This window comes from Bidens hawaiensis, unplaced genomic scaffold, assembly GCF_021521415.1.
Source record: "Bidens hawaiensis isolate Kalapana, Puna unplaced genomic scaffold, B.hawaiensis_p1.1 tig00009447_1, whole genome shotgun sequence".
Classification (NCBI taxonomy): domain Eukaryota; kingdom Viridiplantae; phylum Streptophyta; class Magnoliopsida; order Asterales; family Asteraceae; genus Bidens; species Bidens hawaiensis.
This window is the reverse complement of record NW_027491701.1, coordinates 43,648-64,831: the sequence shown is the minus strand read 5'-3', so window position 1 is coordinate 64,831 and position 21,184 is coordinate 43,648. Positions and strand designations below refer to the sequence as shown.

The following is a 21,184-nucleotide window of genomic DNA, read 5'->3' as shown; positions in this document are numbered from 1 at the left end:
AAGAGAAAAAACCGATTCGGAAGCAACCGTTGAGGCTTGTACGGCAAGCAAATCACGAGCCATGGCGGATAGAATGGGAAATTCGTTTTGTTTACCTTTCCACCAAGCCAACAAATCAATATTGCGAATTTCGTCGACCGTTGTGCCCTCAACATAGTTTGCTCCACTATATCGACCAAGTTCGCTACTTGGTGTGTTTCCTCTTTGCCTCTTAGATGCCGATTCACGAATCCCATTCATCAAGTTTATAAGTGGGTCATTGCACGGCCTACTAGTTGTTGTTTTTTTCACAAAAGACGATCTCGTGCTTGGACCATACATTTGAAAATAATGGTCATAAAGGTCTTGAAGGTTTTTGTTGAACTTGTCATTCGCTTCCGTCGACAACTTCGGGTCAATCTCGTGCATACCTAAGTTGTCGAATATTTCCTCAATCGTTGTTTAACATTCCAATAGGGGTTTAATGCGGCGGCACAAGTAAAGACCGGCGGTATGTTTTCAAAATATTTTATGAACTTTTCTTTCATCACCGCAACAATATTTTCGAAGAGTTTGTTATTCTCCGCAAAGCTTTTAAAAACACAAGACATATAGTACAACTCTTGCAAAACCCAACAACTAGTAGGGTAATAGACTCCCGATAATTTTGTTGTTGACTTTTTGAACACGTCAAGATACTCCAACAAATAACCGACTTGGACCCAAACACTTTCCGGAAACATATCGGCCTCGCGTTCTTCAACAAGATTGTTATGAAAAGCTTGTAAAGTTTGGCGTTGGGCAAAAGCACACTTTAACATATGACAAGTTGAGTTCCAACGGGTTGGAACGTCCCAATTCGGCCCCAAATACTTTCTTTCAACCGACTTGCAATAGTTCTTATATTCAAGATGTCTTCTTTTACCACTTTTGAAGACATCTTGTAACATAAGTCTAAAGTATTTTAAATCATCACAAATGTGTTCATTGTCAAGACCTATTTGAACAACCAAGTTGTGATATGTGCAACACATCGGACATGAAAAAAATCCCCGAAACAAGGTGGTGAATATTTAATGATAAATTTTTCAGCCGCCTTAGTATTGTTTGAAGCGTTGTCAAACGAAATCGAAAATATTTTATTTCTCAAGTTGTAAGTCGTTATAACTTCATCAAGTAATTCAAACAATTTTTCGGCGGTATGTGGGAACGGGAAGTTTTCAAAAGCGATGGTGCGTTTCATCAATTGCCATGTCACCGGATCAACCCAATGAGCGGTGACACATATGTATGATTCGGGCAACCCGTGTGGTGCCGACCAAACATCGGTAGTTAAACTAACCATGGCTTCTAAAGAATGAAAAGACTCGATTAACTCTTTTTTAGCACACTCCCACAACCTGATACAATGACGTCTTAAGGTAGTACGACTTACATGTGTGTATCTCGGTTGTAGAGTTTCGCGAATCAACGACGTCAACTCCGGGTCATCAAAGTGGTTAAACGGCAAACCTCGTTGAATAACGAACTTTGCCATTCTATCTTGAACTTGAGTCGTGTTGTAACGAAATAGTGTACCATCTTTACCCAAGTCAATTTGATCGGTCGCGCCAATCCCTTTCAACGCCTTGCAATATGGCTTCTCGATGTGCTTTCTCAAAGTAGAGTTGGAATCGTGCTTTAATATTGAACCACATAGTTTGCAACGAGCCTTTTGATAACCTTCGTCATCCACAATCAAATCCCAATTCTTCCATATGTCTTGGTTGCGGTTATGGTTGACTACCGTAACAACCCTTGGGTCCTCCGTAACAGGAACGGGGGCAACAAAAATACTCTTCTTAGCCTTCTTGTTAGTTTTTTTGATGGGTGCCATAATAATATTTAGTTGGATGGTCGGGTAACGGAACGGGTTTGCTAAAGGAGTAGTATTTTAGTTTGTTTTTGAGTTTGGTGGTGAAATTAGTGGTGGAAAACAAGTTATATATAGGTTTGGGCATCAAAAACCGGTTCCAACGGCTATATTACCGTTGGAACCGGTTCCAACGGATCTATTGTCTCTCGAAAACCGGTTCCAACGGCTATATTACCGTTGGAACCGGTTCCAACGGCTAATTGGTGGCTAAAAACCGGTTCCAACGGCTATATTACCGTTGGAACCGGTTCCAACAGCTACTTTGACTTTTGTTTGACTCTTCAAAAAAAACCGCCGAAACCGGTTTTTCCGGGTACGAACCGAACCGGTTACAATTAAGAACCGGGTTGGAACTGATACTAACATACAAATATGAGAACCGGGTATGATTTTCGGGTACAAAAATACCCAAACCGGGTATTGTACCAACCGGGTTGGAACTGGAACCGGTTCCGGTTCGGTTCCACCAGTTAGGTTCCGGAATCGGTTTTTTTGTGCACGTCTACAAGGAAGCACAAACTAAGGACAAGGAATGACTTACTGTTTGGATCAATTATTTATTCATTATTAAAGTTAATAAGAAGCCTTGAATTAATAATTTTGTAATTATTAAAAGGGATTTTCTAACATGTGCCCTTAGGACACATATAAGAAACATTAATTATGGGAATATTCTTGTTGAATCTATAATTTTATATTAATTACACTAATAACTACTATATTTAGCATTATATATTCTCCTTTTAATCTTACATTCATTGATTACTACTAAATAAAAAATTTTAATTTTCTCTAAAATTACTATTTCATCTCCCACCATTTTTATGTTCATTTATATGTAAATAATATTCAAATATGAAAGTAATTTTTGAAATTTCTATAACGTATTCAAGTGTTGAACCAACTCAATTGCATTAGCTATAGGATCATTATTTTTTTTGTAAAAGATGATGTAATATCCAAAGTTCCTTCTTGGTGTAATTTAGAGAGATTATTGAATTGATCCTCAAATGGTAGTGGATTAATAATTATTGAAGCAACTTATTAATGTAACAAATTAAAGAATGATAGATTTAACAACTTATTAAGACACATAATTGATAAGAGACAAATTGTGGATAACTAATAAGAGGCAACTTATTATTGTAACAATTTAACAACTTATTGACGTATAATTAATAAAAGGCAAATGATGGATTTCGGAGAAGAGGCAAGTTGGTGGATTAATAATACACATAAGGGCTTTAATGCCTATACACGGTAACATGCCAACTTGTGTAGAAGTTGGTGATAATTAATGAAGCAAATTAAAATAAAAACTTTTATGAAGCCATTCTTGTGAAAACTGTAAAAGGTTGAAGCAAATACGTATTCATTTTCTCGTCAAAATTGCAAAGCTATTAATTGAGAGCTATTCTCAAGCCATATGGAGAAAAGATCAACTCTTACCATCCATTTACCATTTCTTAAACTGTTAACTCTTACCTTAAAAAATTCTATTTATCAAACACCCATCTACCATTTATCAAGCATTCAAAAAATTTGCTTAAAGTGGAGTAACACCGATTTGTTTTCATATACTAAGGTAATTTGTTCTCTTCGTGTTTTACTTATTGAATTCGTTTCTCTTTGTTTTAATTTTTAAGTCATGGACTTGAACCATGATAATGACGTTGTTGTCATGAAAACTAAGGAAAAGAAACTAAGTCACTATGGACGGATGATACTCGTATGATATTTCTTGAGTTATGCTTGAATGATGTTAGAGTTTGGAACAAGCCAACTGGTTACTTTAATAAATTTGGGTATGAGAATTTGGAAATGTACATGAAAGAGCGTACTGGGAGAACTTTCGACCACAAGCAAATTAAAAACCATTGGGAAAGTATGAAGAAAGAATGGAAGTTGTACAATCGTTTAATGAGACTTGAATCTGGAATTGGGTGGGATCCCTTGAGAAAGACGATTGATGCATCGGATGAATGGTGGGATGAAAAAATAAAGGTAATATTTTGTTTTTAAAATTTTTTTTCTATAGCTCATTAAAATCAGTTTTGGTAAAATGTAGTATATAAAATATGTTTTAGCTTACAAATTATATATATTTATTTGTACAGGGAGACAAGGACCTTGCCAAGCTAAGGGGGCAAAATTTAGAGATGTATACTATGTATTACGAGCCTTTATTTCGAGATTGTGTTGTAGTTGGAGATAATCTAAGACTCCTTCTAAGTTTGAGAACATGATCGATAAAGATGAAGAGTTGATTGAAGGGAAATGTGACAGTGATGAACTTTTTGAAGTATGGGAGGCTAGAGGGGAGATATTACAACATATGCATGTCAATTACACCTACGAGACGCAAGTGAAGATCGTGCTAGCATCTATGACAATTCATAATTATTATTAATACTACTACTGGTACTACTACTGACAATAATAAATCCCTTCCTCCTTTTCCTTACAACCCAAATCCATTTTCACTTGACGCATTTATAACGGAATCATCAACTAAATTTTTTGAAGAAAATGGGTTGCCCACCAGATGTTTGACAAAATGCATCAATGAAATAATCATAGTTTTTTGTGTTTGAAGAGGGGAGGGCAACAGGTGGTTGCTCTCATCTTTCCTCTTACGTTCGGGTGTTCTTTCCTCAAATTCAACTCGAGTTTTGTTTATTTTTTTTGGTGTGGTTCGTGGCCACCGGGGTGTTTTGTTGGGCGGGGGTGGTATAACCGGGGTTATTGATGAGGGTGTTTGGCCGTGTCCGTTTAGTGGCTTCCACTGTTGCCCAGATGGATTACCGAGCTCCAAGGGGGTTCGATTGGCCGCACCTATTAAGCGGCTTCATTTGTCATCGGATGACAAGAAAGGGACCTTACGGGAGGCGATCTAAACGAATTTGGATTTGTTTATTTCAGTTGGTGAGGCTTCAAAGGTCTCGTGCATGTGGATGTGTGGGGCGTGTATGGAGTCACATGCTCTCCGTCGGGGGTGTCATCATGATGACGGGTCGGTCTGGTACAAGTGTGTCACGGAAGATGTGGAAGAGTTTATAGTGGGGATTGTGAAGCCACATGTTTGGAGGGAAGTTGTCGCGGTGGGAAGGGTGGAGGTGGATGTAGCTCTCCTTGAGCGTGTCTTCACTCTTCCTATTACGACTGTTAAAAACATTCCTCATAGTTGTCGTATAGCTTTTTCCCTAGACTTAGTGGGTGCTCTGGGTAAGGTGGCGTCTATGTCAGAGTCTGTTAAGGCGTGGGTGAAACTTTTGTTGTTACCACGTTGCACATTACGAGTTTTCAGACCATCTAATCGTCAGCAACGCAGGTCTGGCAATATAAAGTCTTTGCAATGCCGAAGTATTCAACGGTCGCTATCAACTTGGGGTGACGGTGACGGTTTCTTTGAGCTTCTTCTATCCCTTTTTGACCAACCCTTAGGGGATGCCCCGGGTGGTGATGTGTTTGTCCCCGAGTATGATAACTTCGGGTTGTGCGCCAATGTTAAGTAATGTTTGCGGAAAGTTGCGGACGGGCATTTCACTGCTGCGGTCAAAGTTTTATGTTCTTCAGGGGTTGCACATTTCGGCAAGGATAATTTGAACGCATTGTTATCTAAGCATCCCATCATGGCCCCTCCGATTATGCCTGCTTCCTTGTTTTCTGCGCCTTCCCTTGGACGTTGTTAGTGTGCTTGGGTGCATTAAATCTTTCCCTAAAGGGACTTCGTGTGGGCGGGATGGATTGTGTGCCCAACACATTTTAGATGCGTTGTACGGAGAGGGGTCTCCGATTGCGGATAGGCTACTCGAGGCTATTTTTGTGGTGGTTAATTTATTCTTAGGGGTAAGGTGTCCTAGCGTGTTGGCAGAGTTTGTTGCGTCTGCCCCTTACGCCATTGCTTAAACTGGACAATGGGATTAGACCTATTGCCGTCGGGGCCATTTGGAGGCGGTTGGTCTCTAAGGTGGCTATGAGAGGTGTCGGGAAGGAGATGGCTAAATACCTCGGTGACTTTCAATTTGGGGTGGAGTCCCTAGTGGGGCAGAGGCTGTGCTTAATAACACGAACATGTTTCTAAATCAGTTTCATTCGGATGGGTCATTGGCTATGCTTACTGTTGATTTCTCTAATTCTTTCAACTTAGTCGATAGGACGACCCTTCTACATGAGGTCCGGAGTCGTTGTCCCTCTATTTCTCTTTGGGTGGATTTTTTATATGGGCAGTCGACTATGTTATATGTGGGTGATACTTACATTAAATCTACCACTAGGTTCAACAGGGGGACCCTCTTGGGCCTCTCCTTTTTGCCTTAGTTTTGCACCCACTTGTTCACCAAGTCAGAGATCGATGCAAACTTCTATTTCATGCTTGGTACTTGGATGATGGTACGATTATCGAGGACATTATAGAGGTCGCCAAAGCATTAGATATTATCAGGTCCGAGGGGCCTCGTTTGGGTCTTGAATTAAACGTTAAGAAAACAGAGTTATTTTGGCCAACATACAATGGGGTGAAGGTGTAGGAGGGGTTGTTCCCTTGCGGGATTAGAAGGACGGTACTTGGTGTGAAACTCCTTGGTGGTGCTGTAAGCCGGGATGCGGGGTTTATCAGCAGTTTGGCTATGAAAAGGGCATCTAGCGCTGTGGAACTGATGAGATGCCTCCCAAGACTTCGGGATCCTCAATGCGAGCTTCTTTTGCTTCGCTCATGTATGGGAGTTGCAAAACTTTTGTTCGGTTTGAGAACGTGCCAACTTATATATGTGGGAGAAGCTGTTTCTAAACAATGGCCTTCGAAGGGCGATTGAGGACATCGTGGTCTGTGGGGTCCATTCTTCGGGGATCTTCAATGAAGGTTGGCATCACTTCCGACCCGTTTTGGGGGATTGGGTCTATGTTCGGCCGAGGATGTATCTATATATGCTTTTGTGGCTTCGAGAGCACAATCGTGATGTTTGCAAGACCATATTCCTTGGGGTTGTGATATTTATGGGTTAGACTCTGATTATGGGTGTGTGATAGATCGTTTACATACTTCACTTCTAGATTTTGATCTTAGCGGGTTCTCTAATAAGGACACCGCCCCCCTTAAAGCTTAACATGTTTTGGCGAGTGCCTTATTTAGTGGAATCACCCAGAGTTTAGAAGCAAGTTTGATCTATCCCCTCGCCAAAAGGCGGTGTTTGAATGCCTTCGGGCTCCTCGGGATCAGGATTTTCTAACGGCCATCCACATTGAAGGATTGGGCCAACATATGTCGGGTTTGGAGTATCGGGCTATCCTTAAGTACTGGTTAATGATCCCTATGTTCCCGACTGATGAGCCTTGCCCAATTTGTCGCAAAGTCTGTTTGGATTCTTTTGGAGACCATGCGGTGCATTGCAAAGAATTGTCTGGCTTTAAATGCATACATGATTTGGTTAGGGATGTTCTGTGTGATGTTCTTAAACGGGCAGGGATTTCTGCTAAAAAGGAGGCCCCTGTCAATTTTCTCATGAATCCTCTTGAAGGGAGGTCTACTTTACGACCAGCTGATATTCTTGTGTTCGGGTGGGCAGGGGGGAAACACGCTTGTGTGGATCTTACAAGAGTGTCTCCTCTTGTTGGGCTCAGAGACCGTGGGTTTGTTGTGGGTCAGGCTGCGTAGAAGGCTGAATCGGGCAAAGTGGTTAAACATGAGAAAGTTTGTTTAGAGAATCAACATGTCTTTCTCCCATTTTCTTTTGATACGTTTGGTTTTCTAGCCCCAGAGGCTGTGAATTTTTTGAGTAGGGTTCAGCGTCTCATACACGGAACCTCTTCAGCTCTTAGGCCCCAAAGCTTCATTTTTAGTAGGATTGACTTTGCTATTCAAAAGGGGGTTGCGGTGCAGCTTGTTGCCCGTTTGCTTGCCACTTTAATTGTAAACGCTTTGTAGTAGCTAATTCAGTAAAGCCAAACAAATTTAGAAGAAAAGATACATGTGACGGAGGATTTAATAAGGCGCAACAAGAATCTTACACTCCAAATAATGGTATTGATTGTCGAGGATCTAGTGACATTGATGAAATAGATGAAGACACGATAAGTACACAACGTATAATAGATGATGTATACGTGAGTGCAGTTAGAGATATGGCTGCAGGATATCTAACCAAACCAAACCAATATGAATGTTTATTGAATATTAATGTATTTTTGTAGAAGTTTTACGTCATCCTCGATATAAATTTATCCAAAAATGATGGTATAACTCATAAAAACAAAGTAGATACATATAAAATATAAGTTATGTGATAATATGTAATCATGCCCCTTTTGGTCATTTTACTAACATAAGCTAAATAAAAAAAAGCTAACACAAACACTTAAAAAGAGCTTATCAACTTGTAGCATATAAGACATATAAGCTAATTCAAACACTTTAAAAAAAACTTATCAAATAGCAGAAAACAAGTTTTGTACTCGCGCATTGTAGTGCGGGGGTCTATTAGTGTGTTAATATGTGTGGATATATGGTTGGTACAAGATTAAAGTCTAAAACAAAATTCCAAGTTTGGCAGATAAGGAAACAACAAATAGCATAACACCAGTGTTTGGAAACCGTTGAAGAATGAAGACTACGTTTCCATGAGTACGGAAAAATGAGTTTGACTACATGGTTGAATCTTGTGGTTGATATTTGAAACTTTCGTCAATAGTATATTAGTATATTTGACGAAATTTGTGACTAAAATTTGATATTTTTATGAATAGTAAATTTAGTTAGAGGTTGAAAACATAATTTTTAATATATATATATATATATAAAATAAGCTATAAGCTACTTTAAAACATGTGCATACGTCAAAAAATAAAAGCTAGACCAAATACCCCCTTAATACATATACTTGTGATAATTTTAGCCCCAACTTGAGTGTTCACGGGACTTTAAGCCCGTGTACCCTCTTAACACGTTTTCTATACTCTCAACCTACTCATGATTTGTTAGAGAGGTAATGCCACGTATCTAACAAAACGGACTCAACCAGAAAAGTCTCTCATTCTTTGCCCGAAACTCGTGAAGCATCTACCTGAAGCCGGGAATTTGTTTCAACACATATGATTCTTAAAGATGGTTAAGAATTTTAAATTTGTTGACATTAATTCAATGATATTTTTGTATAATTCTTTTATCACTTAAAATCATTTTAAAAATCCAAAACTGCCAGAAGTTTGACCAAAAAAAATGAAAAACTCAACGCCCCAAAAGAACAATAAATGATCAGTTATATGTCAAATTTCCAATGTTGACTTGGCTCTATATATATAGGGATCACAGTTAGATAATATTAGTATATATATATATATATATATATAAGTGTAGTTGGTGAAGAAGATATCTAAATTAGAGTGTTGTTGAAAAGATGGTGAAGGCATCATGGTATGACAAAAATGGATTAAAGAAAGGTGCATGGAGTGAAGACGAAGACAACAAGTTAAGAACATACATCCAGAGATATGGCCATTGGAACTGGAGTTTACTTCCAAAGTTTGCTTGTATATATATGCATGCATGTCCAATATATAATCACTTAATATCCTAGCTAGTAATTAACATCTTTTAATTGAACATAATTTGCTTAATATTAATGTTCTATAATGTTTTCTGTTTAGGTGTGTCTAGATGTGGTAAAAGTTGTAGGTTGAGATGGATGAATTATCTCCGTCCAAACATGAAACATGGAAATTTTTCAAAGCAAGAAGATGATCTGGTTATTGATTTACATAACAAGCTAGGCAACAAGTCTGTTCAAATAACCTTTTAATACTTTTACTTATTTGTATATGCATATATTAGCATACTAATTAAAAGAGGGATTCTAATAGAAATTTGGTCTTTTTATGGACAGGTGGTCTACGATAGCTACAAAGTTACCGGGAAGAAGTGATAATGAAATAAAAAACCGTTGGAACATACATTTGAAGAAACGAGTTCAGGATGACCAAAGTGCCTCTAGAATTGCACATGTCGGAACCGTTGATCCTTGTGTTCATCAAGCTAATCCTAAAGAAAATGATGTCAAAGAAACATGTGGCTCGAGTCAACGAACACTAGATGATGAAAATACGTTTAGTGATTTCTGGACTGAGCCATTTGTAGCAGACAATGATATCATGCCATCAGGCAATAACTTGCTGTCACCTTTTAATTTTGTCGGCGATTTCATCTGTGAATCTTTTTCCCAGGATGTATGGTCAACGTTGGATATTTATGTTGAAAACAATATGGAGTTTATGAAGTGAGTACCGGCCTGGTTAATTTATTTGTGTATTATTAGAGTGTAGTAAATGTGTACCTGGTTAATGTATTTATATTTTATGTAGATTTAAGAGTATAATTAGTGGTGTACGAGTAAGTTGTTAAAAAAAAGGTATGTATTCTAAAATATGTACACAATGAGATTAAAATAAGTTTTATGATGATGTGAATATCCATTAAACTCTTATTTGAAGTGGTGCAATAATTTACTTAATGTGTTATCATTAGTCATGACTAACTACTATCCTTTGTATTTCTTGAGCTTATATAACTCTATTATTTGGACACCAATATCAAATTAGTAATACTTTGTCTACACGAAGCTCACATATTTATCTTTTTGTTACATGAATGGTTGTTTGTTAACAAATAGTGTCCGCTTATCAGCTATCACCACTAGCTCACGTACGTATTTGCTTTTTGGAGACTTTTCTTGATGTCACCCGTTCTACTACTTACACTCAATCACGTTAATTTGTTAACTGTAAAATTCTAATCTTATTTACAACAAACGTCTCTAATATGCTCTGGTAATATTTGAGTTTGGACATTTATTAAGAACCCAATTTAATATTTTTAGAAGAAACAGGCTCCCAATGCTTGATTATATTGAGTAATTGACTGGGGAAAAAAAGAGTCGAAAACACAAAGATAGAATATTGGCTTGACTGCCAAAAGTCCATCTCAATAATTCTTTCGGTTTTTTTAATAAATTTGGATAAAATTTTATATCCAAAGCAATCTCTTTAGAAATAAATAGTTTAACCACTTGTTAAATCAATGTTCTTAATTGTTTAACAATTAGACTGCGGAATAGATATGAACAATCAAGAACACAAATTATAAATCACGTGCTTTTGTGTTATATGAACTCAAGATCGAATTGGTATACTCGTTTACACGGTTTATATATATAGACCAAACCAAAACACGTTTGTATGTAACTAGAATTCTTAAATAATAGGTAATTTAATTAAAATAATTAAACAAACCTAACATCCTAAACCGACACTTGTTAGGAAGTATTAGGATCCATATATCTTTTAATAACTTGTGTCTTGCGCATCAAGGCACTTCATTCGAAATTGGCAACATAAACAAGTGTGTATAAAGCTGATAATAAGAGAACGGAGAAGGTTAGCGTACAAATGAAATTAACGTGCTAAACGCGAGAATCAAGTAGAGTAATTATATATACAAGTATAATAATTATGTTTATACTTGTATATATAATTACTCTACTTGATTCTCATGTTTAGCACGTTAATTTTATTTGTATTTTATCAAAACCCATAAGAGAACATTGTATACAACACAATAACTTACTTTAAAACTTTCTCTCTTTATCATGTGACCTTATAGATTAATAATATACCTGATGAAGACTGAGTGTTTTATAGAAAATAACGCACAAATGTAGATAATGTTTGAATCAAATACAAATTAAATTAACGTGCTAACTATGAAAATTAAGTAGTGTAATTATATACAACATAGTGTAATTATAGTTTAGTGTAATTACAACACAGTGTAATTGCACTACGATGTAATTACATAATTGCACTACTTGAAAATATAATTACACTACTTGATTTTCACAGTTAGCACGTTAATTTAATTTGTACGTTAACTTGTCCATATGCATGTATATATAAAAAGAGGGGTTTATTAACGAACTACAAAAAAGTGAGTAACCACATAACCAACAATTTTACATGTAAAAATATCATAACATTTTATTATTACATGTAAAAAAGAATAAAAAATAATAAATCAAAATTTTCATATATTTTTTGAAGTTTTTGCATATAAAAACATGGAGAATACGTTCTAACAAAAAAAACTCACTTTATTTATTTTGTTTTTACTTTTTAACTGTTTTTTCTAACTATTTTTTTATTTTTATCTTTAATTAAAATCACTATTAAATATGTTTATATGCAAAAGCTCTAAAAAATTATGTATAAATTGTTTTATCTGTCATAGCTGGCTCCATAAGCCTAGACATGTGACCAACATTGATAACTGTTTTGTAATTATTTTAGAGTATATGTGTAACAGATGTTCTTAATTTAATAATATTGTATTAAAATTTTGGAATTAAACACCCGATGAAGTTTTACAAAAGATTATATGATAAAAGGATAATTTACATCTTTTATATTATTCATAATATCCGAGCCATCAAATCATTAATGGCTAATACCTTCATTTTCTAACCTCTATTTCTTAATACCTATAAAACAGTTTATAAAATACACCAACAACACATGCTGACGTTGACTCTAACCAAGTTCTTGTGACGTGGCCCGTCATGGCAAAGGAAATAATCAAGTTCTAAATTTCTGAAATAGTATTATAACTCAAGCTCAACTCGAAACCGCTCAGCAAACACCGCAAGACCATTCCCCACGCGGGTATAACTTGGACCTGACCCATCATGGCGGAGGAACGACCAAACGTGGTGCTGTGTGCCCACTGACTGACAGCATATATAATGATCCAGACCTAAGGGCCAAAGATTACTTTTGCTTATAAAGTTTTAGGGACTTATGACCGCATGTAAACATTTTTTTTCATATGACTCGTTTAAAGAGTTGTAAAAGTTTAAGGATATTCACCTTTGTTATGATGATCAGTGTAATACTGATTTATGCTTGTGAGTTACCTTGGACTTATGGTATAACAATAGCTTTGTATAAATATCTAGATTAATGATCTAGCTTTATACCTTGATAAAAAATTTGTTTGAATAAAATATTTAGACCTGTAGTCATTATGTTTATTTACCAATTATGTACTACGCTTCTTCTTCACAAAGAAAAGTCTATTTATGTTTCTTCTTCAAGAAGAAATGTTAACTTGGCAATAACCCTCGTATGTAAAACTTCATGTTTAATCATGAATAAACGTTATTTTGACTATAACCTTTATATATAAAAAGCTATCTATACTTAAAATTGTTCAAGGTTTAGGATATACCATTGACTATGCTTTAAGCCATATAATCAAATAACTTAAACGGAACCCCTATCTTATCACGGGTACTTGGAGTGAACAACTTAAGATTCATCGAGCAACACTTCTACTCAATGTCGTATATTGGGGAACAAACAGTCGGAACTTTGGGGTCCGGCTCATCAGCATGCCTTTTGAGGCTAATTGTGTGTGTAAAGAAATGTGTTTGGGATGCAGTATGCACCCCCCCCCCCCCCCAGTTCCCCCTATATAGGCGAGTTTTAAAACTCATCATGTATCGCGATGGAGAGGTAAGGAGTTGTCGCGACCAGCCACGTGGCTTGATGACGCGCCACGTGTCTCCGATTACTTAACGTGGTCATCACATATCGTGACGATCAAAAGGGTTGAGTCATTGCGTAGCGCGACACTGCCCAAAATATCAGATATTTTATTGTCCTTCGCGTATCGCGATGAGTCTGAAGTTGCCCGTCGCGATGGACGGTGAATGACAATATATGATTTTCTCACTTTCCGTGCTGGTTTCCGTTATACGTATTTGGGTTGTTGATTCCTATTTATTTTGGTGACATCTTTGGTCCTTCAGCTTTTAAAAACTAAGAAAAACTTACCTAAAAGTTTCGGGACGTTATATTTTCTTTGTGCAGAAATAATTCTTTTTATGAATGTTTTACATGTAAAACACATGATTTTTCGGTTCCTTACTTTTTGTGATTTCTCAATGAACCCACCCAATATTCGTGTGTTGCATGGACGAAAATATTCATTTATTTAATACTATCAATAAGGATTACATAAACTGACATTGGAGGGGAAGTGAAAATTTGGGATGGATGCCATGAAATCTCAAGTTCGAATTCACACTCAATCGGGTTTTCCTTGCAGTGAGCTAGGTTTCGGCAACAAGTTTTTCCAGAACTAGAGATGATGGGGTTAGGCTACCCATCGCTGTCTACGCTTACGGATACATGAGTTCGCCTTTTACCATTAGGTTACTTGACAAGCTGCATGACTTGGTCATTCAAAAATATAATTGTTTTAATATTTGATGTACTAAATCCACATCCATAGTCATTCATGGCGGCTTCACTCCAAAGTAAATAAGTTTGAACTTAAAGGATGATCTTATCAATAACTTCGATACTATGCTATGCTAGTTGACTTTGAAACTTTGACTTCAACTCAATGCATTTAAAACCTGCTAACTTCTTTCCATACAACGTCCTTCTCGGTTTAGTAAACAAAGCAAGTTGGAAGTTAGATGAGGAGATTGTTGCATGGGTAGGTTGAGGTTCATCATATCGACTATCAAAATAAGCATACTAAATTTATATTATATTCATATGTATCTTGCTCGCACATATCCAAATTAATGGGATGACTTTCCTTTCGTGATCAAGGGACCCGCATTTTTTAAAAATATTACAAGAAATTGATTGACTTGATGCATTTTCTAAAAATGTTACTCAAATAATTTAAACTGTGCAATTAAATAAAACGTTGAAAAATTGGTTGACGTCTTCATTACCTACAAAACAAGCGAGCAACAAGCATATAATTCAAATTAACATCCTTAGACATGATGTTACATGCGATTAATATGCACTTTTGAAGAAGCCTTTAAACAAACCTATTGACTTTAATATGAACCTAATTTACTCACTCGGACAAATATTCAAATCTTCCGACATGAAACCACCAAGCAATTTAACATAGTACAGTATATATCTTACGTGTCTCCGTCACAATGCCATTTATCATCGACTAGTTGAAATTTAAATTTTTCGATAATAGATTCAATACCCGATACCATCGTAAGTTAGTATGCGAAGAGCAACTTTTTCCTTTGAACCTGTCTTTTAAATTAAATTTTCTAAATCACATGATCTTTTAAAAGAAGGTATTGTTTTGTCACTCTACCTACTCCTTGATCATTAATCTTCTTTAGAACATTGCGAGACAAATACATAGATTTAGAAGTAAGTTTAGACTTTAGAGCATCTCCAACGTTAAAAACTTATAAACATTCAACTCAACATGCCACATCATATTTTAAACCTTACTAAAAAACCTTTATTTTTCCTATAACACAAAACCCCCCACCGCATCATTCACATCATCGCCTAATTTTACATTTATTTAATACAAATCAAAATACTTTTAATATTTAAAAATATATATTAAGATAGAAAAAAGTTACGTAAGAAAAACTAAATATACATCAAATAATAAAGCGCGTTTTTATAGACGAGTGAGCTAATCAAATGAGCAATCTGACTCTGTTGAGCGCTCGTCCTCAAACGCCATTCATATTCATTCATCGGATCATCTTCAGAGTTAGTGACATATTGGAACATGTTCGCCCCCCCCAACATGGTCTAAGACCTAATCGAAGGCCCAGTTCCAGTCTTCATCAGTCCATGTCAGTGATTCGCCAAAGAGAGGTGACATGTTTGTAGGGCGTACCTCGTACCCCACCATGTTAAACAAAATGATTTTTTTTTGGTAATTAAAACGGTATACCCGTTTACTATTGGACCCGCGTTCACTCGTCCATGTCGTCTTCTCTTGTCTACCCAGTACACGACATTATTGAAGCGGTAAAAAAATTAAAATAAAATTATTTAGATAATGATATCCTTTGTTGTGATTTTGTATCGAGTTATAATAATATTGTGGTCGGATAAGGCTGGTCGAACTTTGGCTCAAAACTGGACTGTGCCCTGACTCCAAGAACATTGTAAAGTACGAGGAACAATCACAACGTCGTACAGTCGATACTCGCATAACAGAGAAACAAAACACCATATAGGTTTGTCCCTTAAATTAATTACGTCAAAATAATATTTGCACGCCAAGTGTTTGCGAAAATGCCTCAAAGAGAGAACCTCCTAATATTTCCATATTAGTCTCAATAAGTGAACTGAGTTTCAAATACCCATTTGATTGCAGGTGTCTGCAAGATATGAGTTGGTCCATTAGTAACTATCTTATCAGTAGTTCAAATGAACTTAGCAGGTGCAAGCTGCCTTATGAGGTGAGAATTTGGTGTTAATTTCTCTGGATTTTGTTTATTGTTAGCATGTTCTTTATATCCTGAAGCTGTAGAAGTATGTAGGTTTGCAACTTGTAAACAAACCAAACCAAACAAGGCCTTATTCATGTTCATCCGTTAAGCTTTTATCGGAAAAGTGCATGGTTCGCGAAATTTCTTGTTTTTGTTTGTTCGTTAAGGAAACAAATATTTTTAACGGATTTAAGGAAATGAACTAGTTCGTGAACGGTTCATGAACAATGTTTTTTTATTTGACTAATCGAGAATGGTCAGTGTTAATGGTTTGGTCCGACTACCAAGTTTGTGTGTTTTTAACATTCATATTCATATGTTTTACATATAAATTATCACATAATATTCGTATATGTTTTTGCTTTTATAGTTAATAATTTGCTTAAATTATAGAAGTCGTTAAAAAGCTTTTAAAACATTTAATGAACAAATGTAAACAAACAAACATTAACGAACATAAATGGACATAAATGAATGCATTATCGGACGTTCACAAACACATTTGAACGAACATGGCCTTGGTTCGTGTTCGTTCATTTAGTTAATCGAATGAAATTCCTTGTTCATGTTCGTTCATTTATTAAACGAATGAACGTAAGTGAACTTCCCGCTGAGCCGTTCATGAACAGTTCGCCAGACCTTCGGTTCATTTACAGCCCCTTGAACTGCCTTTAATCCAATTTGGAGTTATATTCTACAAGGGCTGCAGTTTTCCTTTGTGATTGATGTTTATTGATTTGTCTAAGAACTCTTAATGATTATTTGATGTGGCAGTCTGAAGGGCAAAGGGGGAATTGTCAAGCCCTAAATAGGCCAACAATCATTTCTGCTTACAACAGCTTGAAACCTCCATCTTTTAAGTTTGTAAGTTTATAACCACTAAATACTTTGTTTGTCTATTCTGATAAACTTTATTGAACACATTCCTTGAATCTTTATTGGTTTGTTACAATGTCAGGATAAAGTTCAAAAAAGGAAAGATCATTTGTTGAAAAAGCCAAGAAACATTTCTGCTTACTACAGCTTGAAACCTCCAAATTATAAATTTGTAAGCTTTTTTGTTATCTTCCTCTTTAAGTACTGCCACAAATTGAAAAACACATATGACCGGTGCAGTAAGATATTAAATATTACATATGACCGGTGCAGTAAGATATTAAATATTACATATGATCGGTGCAGTATGATATAAAATAAAACTAGGAGTACCAGTTTAAGCAGATGAACCTATTTAAAGATATTGATTTTGTCTTGCGTTTTTGTTTCCAGGATGCGCTAGAGCCGTATATGAGCCAGAGGACTCTTGAGGTGCACTGGGGACAGCATCACCGTGGTTATGTGGAACGTTTGAACGAATATTTAGCAAAGGATGATATATTATACGGATACACATTAGATGAATTGATCAGAGTGACATATAACAATGGAAACCCTTTGCCAGAGTTTAATGTTGCTGCTCAGGTTTGAACAATTCATTAGCTACAAGTAATATGTTGTCTTTGAAAACTAGAATTAGCATTAGATTGCCAGAGTTAGTGGATTCTTTGTTCTTTTGAGTTCAATAAGATGGTTTTCTTTAATTGATTTCAATATTGTACTTTCTGCAGGTCTGGAATCATGATTTCTTCTGGGAATCCATGCAGCCTGGAGGCGGAAATTTACCGATATTGGGTCTACTTCAACAGATTGAAAAGGATTTTGGTTCCTTTTCAAATTTTAGAGAAGAGTTCATTGAAACCGCCCTCACACTATTTGGCTCTGGATGGGTTTGGCTCGTTTGTATGTCTCTTGTCACTTGCTTGATTGTTAAGTTTACTACAGTAGAATTCTGGTGCATCAGTTATTTATTGAATCTAGGAAATATCGTTTCTTTTCATAAATCTTAAAATAGTTTTCAAAATCAGGGCAAAAAATGTTTGTGTGTTCATATTATCTAAGTTTTGTGTGTTGTGTAACTTGATAACATTTTTTTTTGTTTTTTGTTTCAGTAAAGCGGAATGAAAGACGACTTGCAATAGCTACAACGACAAATGCTGTGACCCCTCTTGTGTGGGATGATATTGTAAGCATGTTTCTCATATTGTTACTGCTTTTTATGAATATCATATTTTTTAACTTTTAGTAACGTATTATTTTCTTTTTTATTTCACAGCCTCTTCTTAGTTTGGATATGTGGGAGGTATGACTCTCTCTCCACATGAAAGCATTATTTAATTCAAATATCTAAACACTCTCAAATGATGGCAACAAGATATAGTTTGCATATAAACCTCAGTAAGATTTAGTAACAAATTTGAACAAACAAGCATTTGTTTGTTTCAATTTTTTAAGCAAAAGAGAAATATCGTATGTGTTTTGGGCTTTCATTTTTGGGTGGAGTGTGTGTATTGGATTGACTATTCATTCTCATTCCATTTATTCTGTTTTGCAGCATGCTTATTATCTGGATCACAAGGTATTATTCATTTGAAACACCCTTCTTTCCACAGCCAATCGTTTTCTGTATACGTGGTGATATTGACAGATTTTATCCACAAATGGATCAGTTTCTATCTCAAACCAAACCGGTCAAATGGGCTAAATCTAAAAAGTTCAATAAAAAGAAAAAAAAAAGTCAAATTGGTTGAAAATCAACCTTAGCGTATCTAATGCATAAAACCTCTAAAATCATAAATTAAATATAAGTTAAGATTATTATTATTATAGCCTTTATAATAATATTTAACGAACTGATTATTGCTAAATTTCAACATAATTGTAAAAAGGTAATTTTGGCCCGAACCCATTATAAACTACTTGCCTGTTTTACACCTCTGGTTTTCTATTTAACTGTGCCATGTTTTTATGTTTCTCTCTTTTTTTCAACAGAATGACAGAGCCCGGTATGCTAATGTGTTCATGGACCATCTCGTGTCATGGAATGTAGCATTGGGCAGAATGGCTCGTGCACAGTCGTTTGTAAATCTAGGAGAACCCAAGATTCCGGTTGCTTAACTGTTATGTGTCATGTTTAGGTAGCAAGTTTTGCAGGTAGTAATGCAACTTTTATTTGGAAAAATGTATGCTTAAGCATTTAACTTTTGTGGCTGCTGTAATTGCTCGGTTGCTTTCGCAGTTGTACTGTATGAAGAAAACTATATGAGGATGTAGGAAGAAAAATGAATCTTATTTTTCCATATTATTGAAGCTTCACTGTCTAGTATCTACGAGACTACGAGGCACATAATTTTACCATATATCAATAACTAATGCCACACATGTTGGGGTCCTTGGCGTGCATGCATATGATGATACGAGTCTTACATCCCTTTTTGCATCCGTGAGTGGTGTTTGAGGGAGTTTGCGGGCACGGATGCCCACAAATGGGTAATGATGGGACCATATCATATATTTTGGTTCTCCGTAGTTCATGTGTATAACTAAATTGGGTGTTAGATGTGGAAAGTCTTAAGATCATTAATCAGGAAAAGTTTATGTAGAAAAAATTTGTTGATGGTGTATAAGCGTATATAGGTATATGTTGTTTTGGTTTGTTACGGATGCTCTACTTGACGTGCCTATCTTACTAAGTTTGAGGCAAATTGGATTTAAAAAATCGAAAATTAGTCGTTAGTTGATATAATAATCCTTGCTGACAATTTAAGTAGTTGACTTAATAACGAGAAAATTCCCAAAATAGGCGTTCATGAATACGTTTTTCAGGTTTTAGGTGTCATTTCAAACAAATTCCCAAAATAGGTATTATAAACTAGTCGTGACGAATAGTTTATGATTGTCAACGAGTAGTTTGTATAACCAACAAAAAGTTGCCACGTGTCTATAAACTAACCGTAACGACCAGTTTCAATAATCATCTACTCGTAAAGATTAAATAAGTTTAAAGCCTCGTAATCAACGCCCACGAGTAAATTAGATATCCTTTAGTCGCGACGAGCAGATTATAAAACCTTAAGAGTCGCGAGTACTTTATCAAACTAACCATGACGATGAGTTTGATAACCAAATGCATCGAACCGGTTTGTTTTTCAAAACACTAACCGGAATGGTTAGTTTGTTTGGTCAACTAGTCATTGCGATAGATAATGGTCAACGATTACTTTACATCCATTATACGAGTTTTTTATTGGTAATTAACTCGTCTCGATAAGTTTACCTGGTAAACATTACTCATACGAGTAGTTCATATCTAGTTAACTCGTCCTGACTAGTTTACCTTGTTTATATTCCCGATACGAGTATTTTATTAGTAATTAACTCGTTCTGATAAGTTTACCAGATTTACATTACCGATACGAGTAATTTATTGGTAGTTAACTCGTCGCGTCTAGTTTACCTTGTTTACATTACCGATACGAGTAGTTAATTAGTAACAAACTCGTCTTGACTAGTTTGATTATGTTTGGTAGTTACCGATGCCTTTTTTGTATCTTCACCATTTACGAACACCTCTCTCCCCGCTGTCAACCTGTCCAAAAAGATGCACGTCCATATTCCACAATCAACCGACCCATCTGCCTGAACCAGAACTTTTTCAGGGATATTTCTTAAAAAAGGCGGTTTCCTAAATGTTGGGCCCAGATCATAGCCTACTCCGCATACCCATGCGGGAAAACATGAATCAATGAAAGACAAATACCCCTCTAGTTCTTGTGGCCGGATACCCGGTAGACTGTTTACAAAAAAACACACAAACATGAACAAATTACCAAAATTAACATAATTGTTGCGTATTTATTTCAAAGTTAGCTACCAAAAATAAGTATACATACGTACCTATCGTATACCGTTATCGTCCAAGAAGAGTTTGTTACTAATTAACTAGTCAAGACGAGTTTGTTACTAATTAACTACTCGTATCGGTAATGTAAACAAGGTTAACTAGACGCGACGAGTTAACTACCAATAAATTACTCGTATCGGTAATGTAAATCTGGTAAACTTATCAGAACGAGTTAAT

The 21,184-nt window shown here is 35.9% G+C and overlaps 2 protein-coding genes across 2 annotated transcripts; both read left to right on the top strand.

Annotated features, from left to right (window-relative positions):
- Window positions 1–9,268: 9,268 nt before the first annotated feature.
- LOC143532466 (transcription factor MYB4-like) lies at window positions 9,269–10,165 on the top strand. Its single transcript, XM_077027504.1, has 3 exons — window positions 9,269–9,418; window positions 9,536–9,665; window positions 9,772–10,165. The coding sequence occupies exons 1-3, from the start codon at window positions 9,286–9,288 to the stop codon at window positions 10,163–10,165; spliced, it is 657 nt and encodes a 218-aa protein (XP_076883619.1). The 5' UTR covers window positions 9,269–9,285.
- Window positions 10,166–15,834: 5,669 nt separating this feature from the next.
- LOC143532465 (superoxide dismutase [Fe] 3, chloroplastic-like) lies at window positions 15,835–19,393 on the top strand. The gene is made up of 9 exons (XM_077027503.1): window positions 15,835–16,197; window positions 17,002–17,091; window positions 17,186–17,275; window positions 17,497–17,688; window positions 17,835–18,006; window positions 18,216–18,289; window positions 18,380–18,406; window positions 18,659–18,682; window positions 19,096–19,393. Exons 1-9 carry the CDS (start codon window positions 16,126–16,128, stop codon window positions 19,219–19,221), a joined length of 867 nt encoding a protein of 288 aa, XP_076883618.1. The 5' UTR covers window positions 15,835–16,125; the 3' UTR covers window positions 19,222–19,393.
- Window positions 19,394–21,184: the final 1,791 nt, after the last annotated feature.

Excerpts from the sequence above, each read along its gene's own strand:
- LOC143532465 (XM_077027503.1), top strand. The coding sequence starts at position 16,126 with ATGAGTTGGTCCATTAGTAACTATCTTATCAGTAGTTCAAATGAACTT. Across the intron at positions 17,689-17,834 it reads AGTTTAATGTTGCTGCTCAG|GTCTGGAATCATGATTTCTT; the intron begins GTTTGAACAATT and ends TACTTTCTGCAG. Across the intron at positions 18,683-19,095 it reads CTTATTATCTGGATCACAAG|AATGACAGAGCCCGGTATGC; the intron begins GTATTATTCATT and ends TTTTTTCAACAG.
- LOC143532466 (XM_077027504.1), top strand. The coding sequence starts at position 9,286 with ATGGTGAAGGCATCATGGTATGACAAAAATGGATTAAAGAAAGGTGCA. Across the intron at positions 9,419-9,535 it reads TTTACTTCCAAAGTTTGCTT|GTGTGTCTAGATGTGGTAAA; the intron begins GTATATATATGC and ends TTTTCTGTTTAG. Across the intron at positions 9,666-9,771 it reads CATAACAAGCTAGGCAACAA|GTGGTCTACGATAGCTACAA; the intron begins GTCTGTTCAAAT and ends TTTTATGGACAG.